General features: G+C 38.5%; 1 protein-coding gene across 1 annotated transcript in view; it reads right to left on the bottom strand.

The window, feature by feature from the left end:
• Nucleotides 1–17,352, bottom strand: part of OCA2 (OCA2 melanosomal transmembrane protein) — a 222,030-nt gene that overhangs the window by 62,487 nt on the left and 142,191 nt on the right. Inside the window, exons 19-21 of the mRNA XM_026074701.1 lie at nt 8,823–8,950; nt 4,556–4,615; nt 3,837–3,941 (exon numbers count right to left, since the gene is read on the bottom strand). Of these exons, the coding sequence (XP_025930486.1) occupies nt 3,837–3,941; nt 4,556–4,615; nt 8,823–8,950 (293 nt within the window). The remainder of the gene's footprint in view (nt 1–3,836; nt 3,942–4,555; nt 4,616–8,822; nt 8,951–17,352) is intronic.

Here is a 17,352-nt window from a genome sequence, read left to right as displayed (position 1 = left end):
GAAAATGTTCAAATTTTAAAATGATAAAATAGGAAACCACTTTCATTACCTGTTTTCAATCCATACAACAGTTGGTTTTCTAGAATTCTTTCTAATGTTGGCTCAGATATGTTGAGATTCTGATTACCTATTTGTAATATTGATCAACAGCTTCCACTTTTCATATGTCATTAAGGTAAGAAATAGTCAGCTAGAAAATTTAATGCTGTCAGATCTGAAACTCAACATGGACCAGTTAACTTTATCCAAAAACAGATAAAGTGAAATTTTTAGTGTCAAGATCCACTCATTAGCCATTCACAATTTTTTTTTTTTATTTTTTCCATACACAAAGCAAGTCATTATGAATCTAATTATCCCACTTGTATGAACAAAGAAGCTCAAATGAAAATTTGGACAACTATACCTCAACTTGATCTTTTTTTTTTTTTCTTAAGAAAATGAAGTATCAAAGTTGCAAAGCTAACTGCATTTTTTTCTCTTTTTGTTCCCTCCAGCTATGCCCCTCATAAGCCCAACCTCAGACCTTTCTTATCTGCTAGAGTGGAATTCCACATTTCTTCCATTTCTCAGGCAAGTCCTTAGCCAAAATACTCTGCATATCAATTGCATGGGCTATCCTGACACTAGGAATTACCTTGGTGCAGATCAGGAGACTGAAAAAGCTGCAGCTGAGTCTCTTAGTATCTACAGTGTCTTTGGTTCAGGTGGATTAATTTGGATTAGGTATACAGTCTGAATTTACAGTCTGATCCAGAGCCAGATGTGTCCTCTGGGCATGTGGCTCAAAACTTTCTGCAGGGAAGGTATCCCATAAACATTTGCACCTGCACCTGTGGGCTCCTCTAAGAAACACCACACAGACTTCTTGTGGCTCGCACAAATTGTTACCATGTCACTTCCCCATCACAGTCACCTGTATCAGACCTTACATGTGAGAGCCTTACTTCTGCCTGTTCTCATGCTGTTTCTGAGTTATTCTACCACGTGTGGCCCAGGCCACCTCCCTGCTCCAAATTTGGACAACATGTACTGCAAAGTGTTGTAGGGGGTGAATGGAAGACTTTATCCAGCAGCCACGGAGGTCATATTGTGGAGCTACCATGAATGAACTGATGTCTGTCTTCCGGCACCTCCCCCCTCCTGAAGGAACAGGGACAGTATGCCTTTCTGGGTGTCCTTGCCATTGCGGTGGCTTTGCCCACAGTCAGCTGGAGGCTCTGGGCCAGGAGAGAAGCTGGGACTTGCAGGAGACTGGCAAAACCATCTCATTCCTGAAGTATAGGACAACCAGCACTGCATGTACGCCTTTCAGATACAGCAAGGCACTGCTGAGGCCCTCTACTGTAAGCCGGCACCAAGCTCTCACTGTGTTTGCATGATATTTCAGGAATGCCTATCCATGTTCAATACAGTGGCTCTCACCCTGTAAGCCTCACTTTTCCTTACTCTTGCAGGTCAGTGGCTAGCCACATTTGGGCAGGTAAGTCTACTCTGGGCAGGGGTCTCTGATGCCATCCTCCAAATGCTCAATGTTCAGTCAGCGCACACAGCTCACACATCTGAAACCATTCAGACTTTTGTCTCCACAGGGTCAAAAAATGGGAGGAACTTGACTGGTTCCACATCCCTACTCAATACCTGGCCCATGAAGACTATAACTGCAAAAACTACCAATGTCATACAGGCATTGGTTCACCACTGAAGGACAGACCTCTTGGAAGGCTTCACAGGAGACATTCAGTAAATCTGTTTCTTCCTTAATTGTGAACACAGGCTCAACAGTGATGCTGGCCACTTTTTTTCCAGGAAGGGACAGGATCATTCATCATAGCCCTATATCCCTATACCCCTATATCACTGGGTCATTTGAGGCCATACCCACACCTAAAAGCATGTCAGTACAATCCTCTGCTTCTGAATATACACTTGGGGTTGACCTCTGAATTGTTTCTCCAACTGGGTAACTATGTGAGAAAGTGCAAGTGAACTATGGGGCTGAATAAGTGAATGTGTTGTGTAGATGATTATCCGCTATTAATAATACCAGCTTGGTTTTATAAAAAACAAGTCAATAAATGTCTAAGAAATACTGGTTGCAATCTGTGTTTACACACACACACACACGCACATGCACACACATGCTCACTTCCCTATTAGGGAAAAGCTAACCTACAACACAGCTGGGTTCAATATATGTACCTCATCCAGAGTTGGTAAATTTGATTTATATAGTAAGTGATAAATAGCCTTCCAAAACCAAGTATTGCTTATTTTAACAGTAGGAACCAAATGTCAAACATTTATATGTTTTTACATAAAGATTTGGATCTATAGTTAGTTAGAAGATTTCTGTAAATGTTTTCTGCTGAAGAATGACAAAGACCAAAGTTCAAGTCCATTGTTTGAGCTAGACAATGCTAGGTCGTGACTTTAGTCTGCCATATAACACATGAATGCCTTAACACCTGGCCTATTGGCTATTCCTGCATAGGTGAGAATATGCCTGCATTTTTTCTTTCACTTCCTTCATTCTCTGCCCATTTTTCAAGACAAAATTGTAATGGTCTTAGGTTCAGTCCAGAGCAGAATGAAAAAAATATTCATTTGAAATTTCTAAAATGTTGGCAGAAAGGAAAGAATCCTTCCCTTCCCTTCCCTCCCTTTCTCTTCCCTCCCTTTCCTTTCTCTTCTCTTCTCTTCCCTTCCCTCCTGTATTTCCCTCCCTCAAAGACAGCAAAGCAGGGGTCTTCAGGCATCCCAGCACACTCCTGTGTTTCAGTCCAGTTCCCCAAAACAAATACTCTTTTTAAAAGAAGGTTCTTCTCACAACCTGTAAAAGGCCATTTGATCTATGTGTATGCAGGTCCTTTTTGGTATTGGTATTTCTCCAAACCAATTTTCATAGACTAGCTGAAGATGAGGCAAAACTTTCGAAGCTGAAATTTCTGCACTATTGCTTTATAGTGCTCAAGTATTTGCTGGGACATGAATCATCCCAAACCAATCTTTCTCTTCATGCCTATTCTTTGCAGTCTGTTGTTGTTAAATCAATACAATCTTACAGAAAACACCAAGATTATCAAACCAAAATGCCATAGTAATATATTAATATATAATTATAGAGCAGTTACAAATCTATCCAATCTGTCGTATGCCCTGTATGAAGTGTCTTAAACCTCAATTCAGAGTAAGGCTAAACAAGGCCACCCAATAACAATGGCAGAAAAAGGGTTCCGAAAAATTCAACTTAGCTGAAATCATGCTATAACAAAGAATCATTCCTATGATTACTGTGCTTTAAGCAGACAACTTGACTGAATAAATCTATTTGATCATTCCCTAATTTGTTAGAATTTGATACTTTTCTGAAATTAACACTCAGCTGCTGACAAGCATTAGTTATGTTTAACATTATTTGCTGTTTTAAAACTAATTCTGTAAGTAAAGGTAGCAATAAAAAATTAAAAAATCATTAGAATAACTATGCAGAGCATAAAGGGAAAATATTGACAGCTGTGGATGGATAATGACAGTTTCCATCAAAAAGACAATTTTAGTTTTCAGGTATGGATGTTGATAAGACAGGGAAAGTACAAAAATGCATTTAAAACAGTATACCTAGTTCTACACTTAACCACAGCAACTGCAAGCAGCAATGGCCAGCTGGATGCCTAAAATGCCTAAACCAGCTGGATGCCTAAAAATGATTCAGTCTCAGGGGATAAAGTTAATTATAGCATAGCAGAGGTCAAAAAAAGCAAATTGTAATCAGCAAGCTCAGCTCCCTTCCCAGAACTAGGAGGGAGAAATGCAGACTCTGCACAGACCCGTACCATTGTAGCCGTGAATGGAATATTGTCAATCACAGATGAGGCCAAAGCAGACACCCAGAGCACTAAAATGATGGCAACCGCCAAGCGCTGTTCCTCTGGAACTACCTGGAATTAAGAGAGGTTAAATTACAGCTCTGATGGGATCAGTATTACTCTGGCCTCCTAACGGCACAACTGCACAGGTTCTTCACAGTTCTAATTTATAAACATCTATTATTCCTTCAGGCCTTGAGACAGGAAAAATAATAGAAAAATATCTGTCATTTAGTAACACAATTGTTGCTCTTTTTTCAAAGAAATCTGAACAAGTAGAAATAAAAAAAATGGTATTTCTAATATTCATGCTTACATTTCACACAAGAAAAAAACAGTGCAGCTGTGAATTTTCCCCTTTTAGCATTCATAATTTTATTTTTTTCATCCTCATATTTTTTGTTTATTAGAGTATAGAAAAGGTTTCTATTTTGCATTTACGGCAACATTTATTCTGGCTTTGGACAGACATGCACATATTAAATATCATCTGCCCCAAAGTATGACATGCCTTCTTGATATCGCTGATGCAGGAAAGCAATTTTTAATGTAAGATAACATAAAACATAAATAATAGCATAAAACATTTTTAACATAAAACTCAAAATGAAATTATTATTCGTTATTCTAATAGAGTAAAACTATTTTCCTTACCTGATAAAAAACTGTAATTATTTTAAACATACCTTTATTAACAAAGCTGTCTGCTCCCCTATATAGTCTATTAAATGCAGATGAGCCAAAGCCTAAAAAGAGACATTGATATCAAGTAATGAAGTATCTGATGCACTTAGTTACATTTTTTTTCAGTGGATGTAAGCAAACACAATTCATTCCCATTCACAAGAAGATGTCGATATTCATCTCATGAAGCCTTACTGCAGCTTGGCAAATGGCAGAAAGAAAAGACAAAGCAGAAATTCTAGCTATTTGTGGAAAGGGGTTGGTTGTACTGAAATGATTGGTTAGATTGTTTAAGAGTATAGGGCACAGGCATTGGAGAACCACTGAAATTTACAGTTTACATTCTTCAATGAATACATTTTTTTCCTAAATATCTGAAAACAACTGATTTTAAACCAACTTCCCCAAAACCTTGAATGTATTTCTAAGCAGAATATAGACAGAAATATAACATGTTTAGAAAGTCGCATCAAATTGGGCATCTTGTGCTCAGCCTCAGCGGAAGAAAAGAGAGAACAAGATACATAATTCTGTCAAACAGCTGCCTCAGACCCCATAAAAAAAACAGCACTACTCATCTGCTAAAAGAAGGCAGGAGGTCTTAGATGAATGGAAATGGGCACAGAGCTGGCACCACCTGAAAGGCAGGAAAATGCAGCTCTCTGACGCCTGTGTCAGGTGTTTGAACCAAGGAGGAGCCTTCTAATCATTAGGCTGGGGGACAGTCTGGAAGAGGGGGCTCTCTGCCCTGCTACGGAAGCTATTCCCATTTCTGTAGGAATTGCAGATAGTGTCCCAGACAACCATGGTCACTACCATTGAGGAAGAGACATAGAAAGACTCAGGTGTGGAGGTTATGGCTCTAACCTCTAGCTGGTAGGACCACTCTCCTTGGGCAGAAGGGAGAATACAAACTAGTCTTCACACCCCRAGAGAATGATCTATTCCCTCAAACCACAAGGCAAAAGGGAGGATTTTAAATCATGCAAACTACTCTTTAATTCATTCTGGTTTTGTTTTGGTTTTTTTGTTTTGTTTTTTAAGTGTCCAGAAYGAAAAACTAGTCTCAGGTTGAATGAGATATATCAATTTTTTGACTTTTCAGTTTCTCAGGGGAGAAAATCACATCATTTTTGGTTCAGCTTGGACCAGTTTATCTCCCACAACAAAGTCAGTTAGTTTCAATACCTTACTGACTGACTCCCTTCCTGTCCAGAACGGTGGAAGTCAGTGTTCAAGAGCCATAACTTTGTGTAACAAGCACAAATAGGAGTCAGACAGAGCCCTTCAGAGAAGAAGTCAATGGAAAAAACTATTGAACTTGCACACCATCAAATTCCACAACAGAGATGGGCAAAAAATCCTAACAGTGCAGTATAAGACACCATAATGTTAGAGTGACAAAGGTGCTGTTATTTGGATTGGCAGTTCCTTCTCCTCTCCTCATGGAAGCACAGGAGAACAGGGACAGGAGACACGGCCAAGAGTTGTCCTTGACTCAAAACTGAGAGTATCTCTCTAGTGCCATGATTGTGGCTCGTTCAGACAGAAGCAGGAGGCTGGTTTGGGTTGTAGCTCATCAAGCTAGAGACGATGACAGTACTAACTGTACAACCAACTTTGAGAAGTCGCACAACCAACTTTAAGAGGTCTCTGCGATATCCAGGCTAATCGCCTGCAAGAACCTGAGTGAAAGTCAGCAGTTAGCACCCTGCCACTGGCTTCCCCCGGATGTGAACTGCACAGAGGCTCTCCTGGATCTTCCCCAGTCCTCCCCAAGGAATAAGTATTACTGCACTAATTGGTGCCTTCAAGCAAACTAGTGCCTGTCTGACAGCTCAAATTAGAGTCTTATTGCAGAAAAAATCATGTACCTTTTGGATCAAAGTTTAATTTATGCACAAAAATTTGGATGAAACCCTCTTATGCACAGTATGTCATGACAACCGTTGTAAATAAACTCTGCCTGAAGAGATTAAGGTAAAATGTAATTTTTTGACTATAAAATTGAACAAAATGATGTATCCCTGAGAGACACAAGAATTTATGTCACAAAGAGACAGAAGAAACAGAAAGAATTTATAGCCTATAACAGCCAGCTTTGAACAGGGGATAAAAAGACAGTTGTAGAGATGAATTACCTGAAGGTTGTAATAGACAACCAGCATTCAAAGGATTTCCAACCTTTTCTTTGCAAAAGATCTACCAGACCACACTGATTAGCACCCAAAGGTAAAATCTCCAAGAGTTCCCCAATGAATCTGGAACCTAATACACATTTTCAAAAATGACTTGCAGCCTAAGTCATGCACAGGTTTTTAAATGCACCTTGTGATAGGAAAGGGAGCATTTATAGCAGTAGGAAATAGCTTGAGACTGGGAACCATCCAAGGTGAAGGATCACCAAGGATGAAGAATGTAAGCTAACAAGCGCTGAGTGCCTAGATTACAGAAAGATTTCTTATACTTCAGTGCATATCTTTGTTTTGACTTGTTTCTTTCTGAGATCACTAATCTAAAGGAGAGAAAAATGTCTTGACAAAGAGTGTTATCTCCTGCTAGTCCAAGCAGGATTATTTATTTTAATGGATTAAAATAAAAATTAACAGCAGTGATACTTAAAATATTTTTCTTGTTCATTTATGGAAAAGAATTTAACATGGCTCCCGCTTTTCCCCTTGTCTATCTGTATGAGTTTCTTTCATGACCTTGAACTGGTGTTAGTCTAGAAAGCCAAGAAACATATTCTTTTGTTAGCAAACTATACACTGGTGACCTAAGAAACCATAAAAATGAAGTTTGGTGAATTACAACAATCGTAACTGAAGTCTGGCAGTAAATGACAAATAACTTCCTGTGTGCTTTACTATGTTACTGTGCACACAGCACTCAAATCAAAACAGTTCAATTCAAGCTAAAACAATAAATACATCAGGGAATGCAACTAATATACTGTTACAGCAACAGCAAACAAAATAAACATGGCTTCAATATGGATTCCCAATAAGGGCTAGAAATTGCAAGTATATGTAGAACTTGGTAATAGAGAACTAAAAATACCATGTGCTAATGGGTGCACAATAAATGAACATTTCTGATGAATTTTAGACCTACTAGCTCTCAAACAAGCTTCCTAATGATAATCAGAGCTTCCATTCATCTTCTCAGGGGTTACCAGATTTTGACTTCCAGTTTGAAATTAATTAGAATTAGTTGAATTATTCACAATTTGTGTTTGCTTCCAATTTAGTCTCTTCTTCTGTTGGTGAATAGCTTCTTGGGTTTTTTTTATAGATTCCAATTTAAAAATCTTGTGTTCTTTGCAGTTATTTGGGGGGGGGGGCAGGGGCAGGCTGTGCAAGCAAATTGGTAATTACAGGCTGTTCCCAGACTGCTCACTCAGACAATTCACTACCCACGGGAGTACCAGTGGTCACTCAGGTTTTATCAGTCATGTTTCTACAACATAATCATATCATTTAAACCAAACAGATAACAACTAGAAAATAACGAGGTCTCTATGGAACACACAGTAACCTTGTTGGCCTGTAAATGTTTGTATTCATACAAAGAATTCTCCAAACATTTGGGGTAAAAATAAATCCACTCAGTATATACAAAAATATCAAATAATGAGTAAAATGGGATATAAATATGACTGAACTGGCTGAATCAAACAGCCTATCAGAAACAGATAAACACAAAGAAACTACACACTAAGATATCTAGGCTTCTCCAATACCGAATAACTTTTCAAAATGCAATTGCAAACTGAAATTCAGTGATATCATCCTTTCAAGCAAAACTCACATGAAATCTCCCAGGCCATTTGGTAGCCAGCATGCAGCAGAAAGTGTTAGCAGCATTTTTAATCTATGGTTTATTCTTGTTCTTGTATTTTTTCCTATTGCTTGTCTAAATAATTTCAAAATAAACACATAAATACATATAAACTATTTGTTCACATAAACCATGCACAAACCTGGAAGCTAAAATTCTGCTTACGAGAAAGGATTGTATCAGATATATGTAGCCTATGTAGCAGAGGGAGACACAATGAGACCAAGCTTATATTGAAAAATGAGACATCAAAGAGGTCCAGCAAACTTCCACCACTCTGCAATTTCACTTTGTACTGCTATGGCTATAGCTGCATCACTATAGCTTCAATATTCCAGAGGTATTGAACCTGCAGGAGACTTCCACCCTCATAATTCATATTGTAAGCCGATTCTAATTGTTCAAACTATAGGAATCACAGAATCTTACCTCCATGAGAACAAATAATGCTGCAAAGAAAAGAAGGGTTGCCCATTCAACTCTGTTTAATATCATCTCAAAATCATGGATGTCTGCTAACACTAGCAGCCAAATAGCTCCCAACATGGCAATCCAGCCTGCGTGAGAAAAAGAGAGAAAGCATCAGTGACTACGCTTTACACTTCACAGCCTTGTTATGTACTAGCAGCATAAAATGCATAGTATTACATTTTTCAGTTAAAGATTTTTGCCGTGCTTTTGCTCTGCCTCTGCAACAGGGAAAGTTCACAGGTACCCCAAGAAGAATGTTCTCTGCTTTCAGAATTTTTTTTTTTTAAAAAAAAGCTATTTAGGGGATCCAAGTCGGGTTACTAGCAGCTTTCTGCTAGGACCAGSAAAGCTAAAGATACTGAAGACTCTGCAAGCATAATCAAGAAAAAAGGAGGGAAGGCATGTCTGGGTTATGCAAAAAAACAGGGAGTTTGAATCACCAAGAAAACTTGAAGCAATGAGGAGATACACTGAAGGACTCTGCAAACACAAAAAATGCTGGCTGCAACTCAGGGCCTTGAAAACTGACTGGCTACATACGCTAGAAGATAAACAGAGGAAATGAAAAGCTCTCTAAAACAGGAGAGAGAGTGATAAAACAACAAAAAAAAGGCTCTTTCCATAAAGGATCCCTCTACACATCTCAAGGAGTTTTAAGACGTGTTTTGGTTACTGACTGAGAGAAAATGCAAATAAAATGCACCAAGCAAATAACCAGAGAATGTCCTATCTGACCAAGACTCATATTCTCTCTGCCCAGTTAAAATACTTTCTGGAGCTGTTTGATTCCTCTGGCACATTGATCTTAAACAATAGAATGGGATTTCAGACATGAAACACAAATATTCTTCAGCATGTTTTTTTCCCCTCAGAATGAAGCTCCTTCTGTCTGTCTTCCCTATTTTTTCATAAATAGCAGATGAATTTTTGAATGCAAAAAAAGAGATACATAATTTTAGGTTTTTTAATGAAACGCAAATAAAGCCTCCCACCACTTCAAATCATTTCTCTCTTTGTTGTGACTATTTCATACACCTCCCACATTTTCATATATTCACAGTTGGAAAGCGATGGATTCAAAAAACTGCAGAAAAAGTGAGGAGGAACGAAGAATAACAGTCTTTGCTGGCAAACAGCTTCAAGTCACAAACTTATAATCAAATACTCAATATGATTTATAGGAAATAGAAGAAGCAGATAGATGAATAAAATTAGCCTTCTGCAATACCCTTCAAGATCCATAGTTCTAAGAAAAACAAACATCGAAGACTGATTCAGAAAAGTTTAGGCCATTCAACTTTATAGCATATGCATATACTTTTTTTTTTTCCATTGTGTTAAAGGAAGAAAAAGATCCAAAACCATCCAACAGTTCAAAATTAAAATTGAGTTATATTCCATCTAAATCTTATTTAAATACAAAAGAAATAAGCAGACCAAATGTCCTCCCTGTTCATGAAGCTATAAATAATGACTGATATATTTTTCAGAAAAAAAAACTGAAGAGTGTCACATAAGTATTCGCTAATCAGAGAAGGTATTTTGCTCTCTTGAAATAAGTATATTTTAAGAGCTTTCAGTGACATATTGCACTCTCTGAACAAGAATTTCAGAATAACTGTGATCTGTAAAGAACATCTGTTGAAAATATTGTGTGCACTAAGGAAGAATACAGGTATAAATTCTTACAGCAATGCATCACAAAGGAGAACATCAAGGGCAGGCCATTACAAATGCCACACCATATTGTGGAATATTGTTTTCATTAGATTGCTTCATGTCCCATTTTTTGCTGTTTATTCTCCCCCACTAGGTGACTCTCCCCCAACTAAAAGCACAAGCGGTGCCCACAGAGTTGTCATTGCAAACACCTAGACAGAGCTTTAAACTAACAGGCTCAGGTACTCGCAGCGGAGAATCACAGCAGCGCAAAGCTCAGTGCAGGCAACCGAAACTGCCTGAAAACCTGAACAAGTGGCCAAAGAGGTAGTTCGACTGGTCTGTCTGGTAATGGCACCTAAACTAGCTAGCTTGAAACGAGCTCGGGGTTCCGGGGGGGGGGGGTTGTTTTGTTTTGTTTTGTTTTAATGCTGCAGTATTTGCACAGCAGGGAAATCATACTTCTTGCATTGTTTGGCTCAGAAAACAAGCTTCTCTCAGTGACACCTACTCCTCAGCTGTTGACCTATTTCTTCGCTCTCAAGCATCTCCAAGTGCTATCTCCGCATGCCATCTTCCCTCCAGTGCAGCTCTCCTCTTGATTTCCCCAAAAACGGCTTCTGTCCTCTCCACCTGACCCTAACCATGTTTTCCAATACTGCAAATCACTTCTCCTTTCCTCAGGCCTCTCCCTGCTCTCCTTCTTCTTGAAAAGCTTCGACACAGCCAATCATTTTGGTCTTGCTGATTCCTTGATAAATGGCTCTCACAAGAATTCTTCTTTAGCCTAGTGCAAATCTAAATGCTAATCTATAGAGAGATGCAGGGAAATCCTTGTAAGGAACAAGGTATGAAGCACTAGAAAAGCAAAGTTTTTGTCAGCAGAAATACTGCCAAATCTAAGGAATACAAAACCAAAGCTAAACAAAGACCTGAAAACTCCTGAGTGTAAGGAAGTTTGCATCCAGACTTTTGTAGCTTCACCTCCAAGATTGTTCCCCAATATAGATTTTGAATAAAATCTGATCTGAATGACACACTGGATCCAAAAATCATGTCTCACAGCCAGCTCTGCTCTCCACCAAAGACAGAAACACTGCCATGTTGCTAGTTGAGCAAGGCCATTCCCTATTTTGGTCACAGTGAACTAATCATTGTGCACAGTCAAAAACAACTCGGGTGTGAACATTAYACTGCAAGGGAGGTAGAGAGCAAAAACAATCACAAAAGAGAACAGGGCAGGGATGCTAAGCCCAACTGGTGGCTCCCATGACGCCAGCAGTGAAGTAAAGCTGCCCTTCCTCCCCTTAAGGCAATCAGCCTCTGAAAGCAAACTCTGCCTTACTGGGTATGAAACGTGGCACAGCGAGGGCCAAACCTAACCCATACATCGACAGAGGGAGACAGCTGCCAGGTAGTAGAAAAGATCCAGTTCACCTGCGTAAGGAGGAAAGACAAATGTGATGACTTGGGGCAAAGCGTGTATACCCTTTGTATTTTATGGAGTCTTTCTCTTCACAAAGGCTGTTTGTTGTAAATGAAAGAAATGCTAGGTCATAACCATCGCATCCGTCCAAATTTTGCAAGGGGCTGGGGCAGATGCCTTTCTCTATTCTCAGCTTGTCCCTCAGTAACCATTTGTACAGCAGACCCTTTTTGCAGCTTCAGGTACACGCAATTTTGCTTGTTCTCTCTTATCCCCAAATGTGYTGTGCTGTGCACTGTTAAACAGCTGCCAAATTTTTCTATGAAGAATGAAATTGTTACCACCTACTGGGAAGAGACTCCAGGACTGATGTGAGCTAGGAGTGGTAATACTCCCCATTGCTCAGACTGAATGCTGGAGTCTGACATAAGCTGCAAATGCATGGGGTTTTTTGTTTGTTTGTTTGTTTGTGTGCCTGACTCGGATATGTGTATAGTCTGAATGTCGAAATGGCACAGGTCATACAGAGGATCTGTCTTTTTGCTATCACCATTGATAAATATTTTACTTTCAGCCTTTCCTAAAAAACAAGTAAATCTGTCCATTCAGTTTAAACAGTTATTTTCTCTGAGCACAAAGGAAGGGGTATGGAAAAGCAATGTTCCACATGCAGTGGCTGATTTTCTTCTGGCGATCAAGTCTTAGCTGTTCTCTGAATTTCAGTAAAAATAGCGGGCCCAACTCCATCTTAAATAAACAAAGATGACTGCAATTCCTAGCAGAAGAACACTGCAAGAGGAACTAGATGTGTGCAGATCAGGAGCTCAGCAGCTGAGTTTTACTGCTGTTTTGTACAAATGTAAGTGACAACATTAGGTACAATTAAGTGAAGAGTTTAAGAATAGCAATTTCTCAGTAGTCCTGGAACAGTCTGTGATAATGTCTTGGCATTATTTCTACCCTCCTGCCTGGTACAAAAACAAATCAACTTGAACATGCTATTCGGAGATGGTAATTATTTGCTAATGTTAATGAAATATAATTGAATGGCCCAAGGGGTGGAAAGAGACAAACATATTCTAGCACCATGTATTTTATCGGCATGTATTAGCTTCATGCACAAAGGTTTACACGAGAGAAGGGTGCCCTTCCTTACAAACTTGCTCCCTCCTCTTCAGCAGATTGCTGAAGATATTGATGGGTCRGTGCCATGTCCTCCTGGAGTACCCTAACAAGAAACTGTCCAAAGAATGAAACAAGTCAGCTGCCAGTTTGGGCTCTACAGAGCATATTACAATATATACACACAGTCTACCCGGAGTATCTTTGCTTTCCCTGCTGCAACTGTAACGAGAGTTACCTGTCTCTTTTTCAGAGGGCACAGGATGCGACAGGAGAGGAGGTGACAGGAAGGAGGAAGTCCAGGAAGGAATCTGGGGGGACTTCATGCAAGATGCCTATTTATGACACCTTTGAATGTCACAGTTTAACTTAAAGCACCCCATAGCTGGACAGTAATAACGGCTCTTTTTAAAACCAGAAGACAACAGCCAGGTTAGTGTATGTTACAACCGTTTAACTGACTTCTCTCCCCTGAACTGTTTGTCAAAGTTAACTAAAAAGTAAGTACATCTATCACGTTAGCCTGCCTTTCCAAATGGGTTAGTGACAATGAACGTACAACATCAGTGTTTTATATACTCAGTTAGCTTTGCATTTGCCCTGGATCCAATTTGAAACATATTCCTTAATTTTTAAAGAATTGAACATACCAGGATACATTAAAGCTGGCTAGAGAAGTTGGCTTCTCTATTCATGTATTTTCTAGCTTACTGGGCCATAAAAGATAGCCAGGAAGAACAGAAATACAAATAATATTTAAAAATAACTTCTCATTACTACAGTAAAAGCAAAGCCTATTTATATTTGCACAAACGACTTCCTTTAATGCCTCTCAGTGCCTCTGTCTCACAACAATTGGTGTTCTGGAAATATAATGTGGAAAGAAACTGAATCTAAATTCCATTTCTGCACTGATATGGTACCTGTTGAAGACAGTGACAGTTTCTATTGATTTTAGGAAAAAGAAATAGTATCAAACTTTGTTATAAAATGCACTTTGAAAATTTTGTAATGCATCCTTCATAGAAAAGATTCCTTTCTCTTCTTCCTGGGCCCAGAAAAAAAGTACAGCAGAAATAGCTTGTGTGCTTTGCTTTTCTCCTACACTTTACCCAATAAGGTAAACAGTCTTTGGAACAATAAATAGCTCAGGATTAGCAGAGAATTATTGCAATCTGGCTCAGAAAACCTTATTTTGAAATAATCAAACAAAAGAACTTGAAGAYAGAAAACAATCTAATAGAATCAAATAGAAGTCTAGAATATGTGGAAGGAAGGTAGACCAGAGAGAAAGAAATGAAAAAAAAAAAAATTACTGTGCAAGCTATAGACCTTTCAAATGCTCATTAAGAAAATTTGTGTTCCTTAATAAAAGTAATTTTGTCTGGCCTACTACCAGCTGAAAAGTGTGATAAGCTTCGTCCTAACAATGTGAACTTGTAGACATTGTATGTTCATTTTAGACACACTGAATTTGAAATATTGTCTTTCTATACGAATACTGAAAGTACATTTAAAATTTGCTTTTGTGCAAATGTAAATGTGTAAAATTTGCTTTTTGACATGGCACCTGAGACATCTACACTGAAAACAAAAGCCAGGGTAACTATATAACAATTGTAATACAGTTCATACCTATATGAATACCAGCCTGGAAAAAACAGAATGCTGCTCAAGAAAGAGATGTGCGGGTACTACTTTTAGGCAGGAAGAGTTAAATGCACAAACACAGAATCAGAAGCAACCAGATTCCTAACAGGCCTGCAGAAAAGACTCTAGAAATATAGCGGATCAAAACTGAACCCAATGGCTTACCGGAATGCAGGATCAGGACTATAAGCTGTAAATCGTGTGATGCAATCTCTACTCTCCTCATCACTGGTAAACCCTGAGGTGGGGTACTTTAAGAAAGATGTGCACATTAGAAGATCCAGGGTAGAGAAGTAAGAATGATCAATAGTCTGAAAATTTGACTTTTGAAGAAAAATTTAAAGAATCCAGAACATTTATCTCAAAGACAAGAAGATTAAATGGGCCCTGGCAAAAGCCTTCCGGAGTGTACTAGGCTGCTCCAGAAGGCAGAGATCAATCTGTTCCCCACGGCAATGGCAGATAGGACAAGAGAGAAGGAGGAGGAGTCATCATAGCAATGAGAAAGATTCAGGCTACATAGTACGATCACGTGCTGCAGCAGTTGAGAAATCAGTAAGATTTTTCAAAATCAGCTAGACTAGCTTCTGCCAGGAAAAAAAGTAATAATCCTATCTGGAGACAATGAGATGAACCCACTGACTTTTTAGATATTTGTAACTGAGCAAAGCAGTATATGCTTTTTGTTTTATCTTTACAATTTTACTCACAGTCTCCATTTGTCAAAATGGCCACGGTAACTTTTTGTGAACTACAGAAACCATCTTAGTCCGTGAAGTATATATCAGGCTTAGCAGCTGAAACATATTTAGTGCTTACCTTTGAATCACTGTTTACATAGCATGTCACTGAATATATGAGAAAGTCAACTCTATCCCTGTGTTCCAACAGCTTAATCGGAAGAGGTCTGATAAACTCCGCAACCCTGACAGATCTAACCTAAGGATATATGTCAGTCCTTCATACATGATGGTGTAGAAGCAATGTACATACTCATACACTCAACTATACTCTTATGCATGCATATAGAAATATTTTGGTCAAACAATTAAATCAGAGACATATTTGCAGAAGTGCTCACTCCTGGAACATGCTTCATCAGTAGTTCTGAATGAAAAACAAAATGTCCTATATTCAGGTTTAAAATTTTTTTTTTTTTAATTTTATCATGTGTCCCTGAACATATATATTCTGAAAGCATGCTGAATTTTTATAAATAATACTTGTTGGCAGCTGATAAGCATCATTGCATTTTTAATACATTTTTATGAAATTTTCTTCTTACAAGGCAATTTGCTGGTCTTTTGAGCAGTCTCTTTTCATAGGCTTAGCTTCCTAGAAATCGTTTCCAGCTGTTCTGTGCTATTTGTAGCACCACAGTTTAAGATTACTCCTTGGGGAAGGAGCTGTGATGGTGACAGTCCAGGACAGCTTGCACTGCAACAGGAAATGCTCAGTACAATGTAAGAAGACTGAAAGAACATGAAAAAACTTGATGGAAACTATAAAACCATTCAAGGCAAAAGAAACAGCAACCTTTGATGACAGAAGAAAATTTTGAAGTTAAAAACTAGAGGTGTAGCATAAAACAAGGAGACAGAAGACTAGTTGCTCTTTAATCACAGATCAGCATATCTGCATTAGTCCAGAATGGACAGGATTTTATTGCATAGCTGCAATGTCATGAGGTTAGAATGGAGAAATCATATTCACAATTGTATTGCAATGTCAACACTCAACTTTTTTAATTCTCCTGATCAATCTAAACACAATTTCACAGATGACATTCAAGACAGAACACTGTAAGAAAGAAACCATGGTTAAAGGGTGCTATAGCTGAGCACTGCATCTACAGAATATATGCGTTGACAGGTATATAGTTGTGTATACTGCATCAATACATAAGTCTAAAAAATTTTAAAGCATTATCTCAGTAAAGGTCATTGCAAACAAACACACACACTGTTGACATAGCCTCATTGACTCTTGTGAGTCAAAAATAATATGAGAAGATGCAAATATCAAGATACAGTAAAGGTCAACTTTTCCAGAAGTATGAACTAAATCAAAAAAGGTACACTAGCATACACAACTACTATTTGTTCTTGGTTTTTCCACATGTCAAATGTAAGGGCAACTGCAAGGACAGAGGATATTTTTCCATGCTTAATTGCATGTTTGTAAAGATGACTGCGCACTTTTGAGGGCACAATTTCGTGAAAACTATCCTAAAAGAAATAAAAATTGCAAGGGCCCTGGAAAGCAGATCTCTTATTCTCAGAAACAAAGCGTTATGCTGAGAAGGAGAAACAGCTCAGATGTGGACCAGACTTTCTGAGTCATAGCCAACGCTGACTACATCAATTAGTTCCACTCCAAAATGCACATTATTGCAAAATAATTGTCAAATTTATTTTTAATTCATATACACTCTAGCAGGATTTTTTTTTCAATATCACCATGAAGCAAAGACATACTAAGTCTTTTAAATACAATTATGTCCATTTTCATTGTAAAAACACAATATGCTCCTGCCATGTGGCAATTAAATCTCCATTCTACCTACTCAGAAACCAGCAGCAAGCCAGTCATTCGCATTTCTCTTCTTGACATCACTGTAAAAGCACTAGA

The sequence above is a fragment of the Apteryx rowi genome, unplaced genomic scaffold, assembly GCF_003343035.1.
Source record: "Apteryx rowi isolate R43461 unplaced genomic scaffold, aptRow1 scaffold_396, whole genome shotgun sequence".
In the NCBI taxonomy this organism is placed as follows: Eukaryota; Metazoa; Chordata; class Aves; order Apterygiformes; family Apterygidae; genus Apteryx; species Apteryx rowi.
Note: the sequence above shows the minus strand (reverse complement) of the source record. Positions and strands in the feature narration are given on the sequence as shown.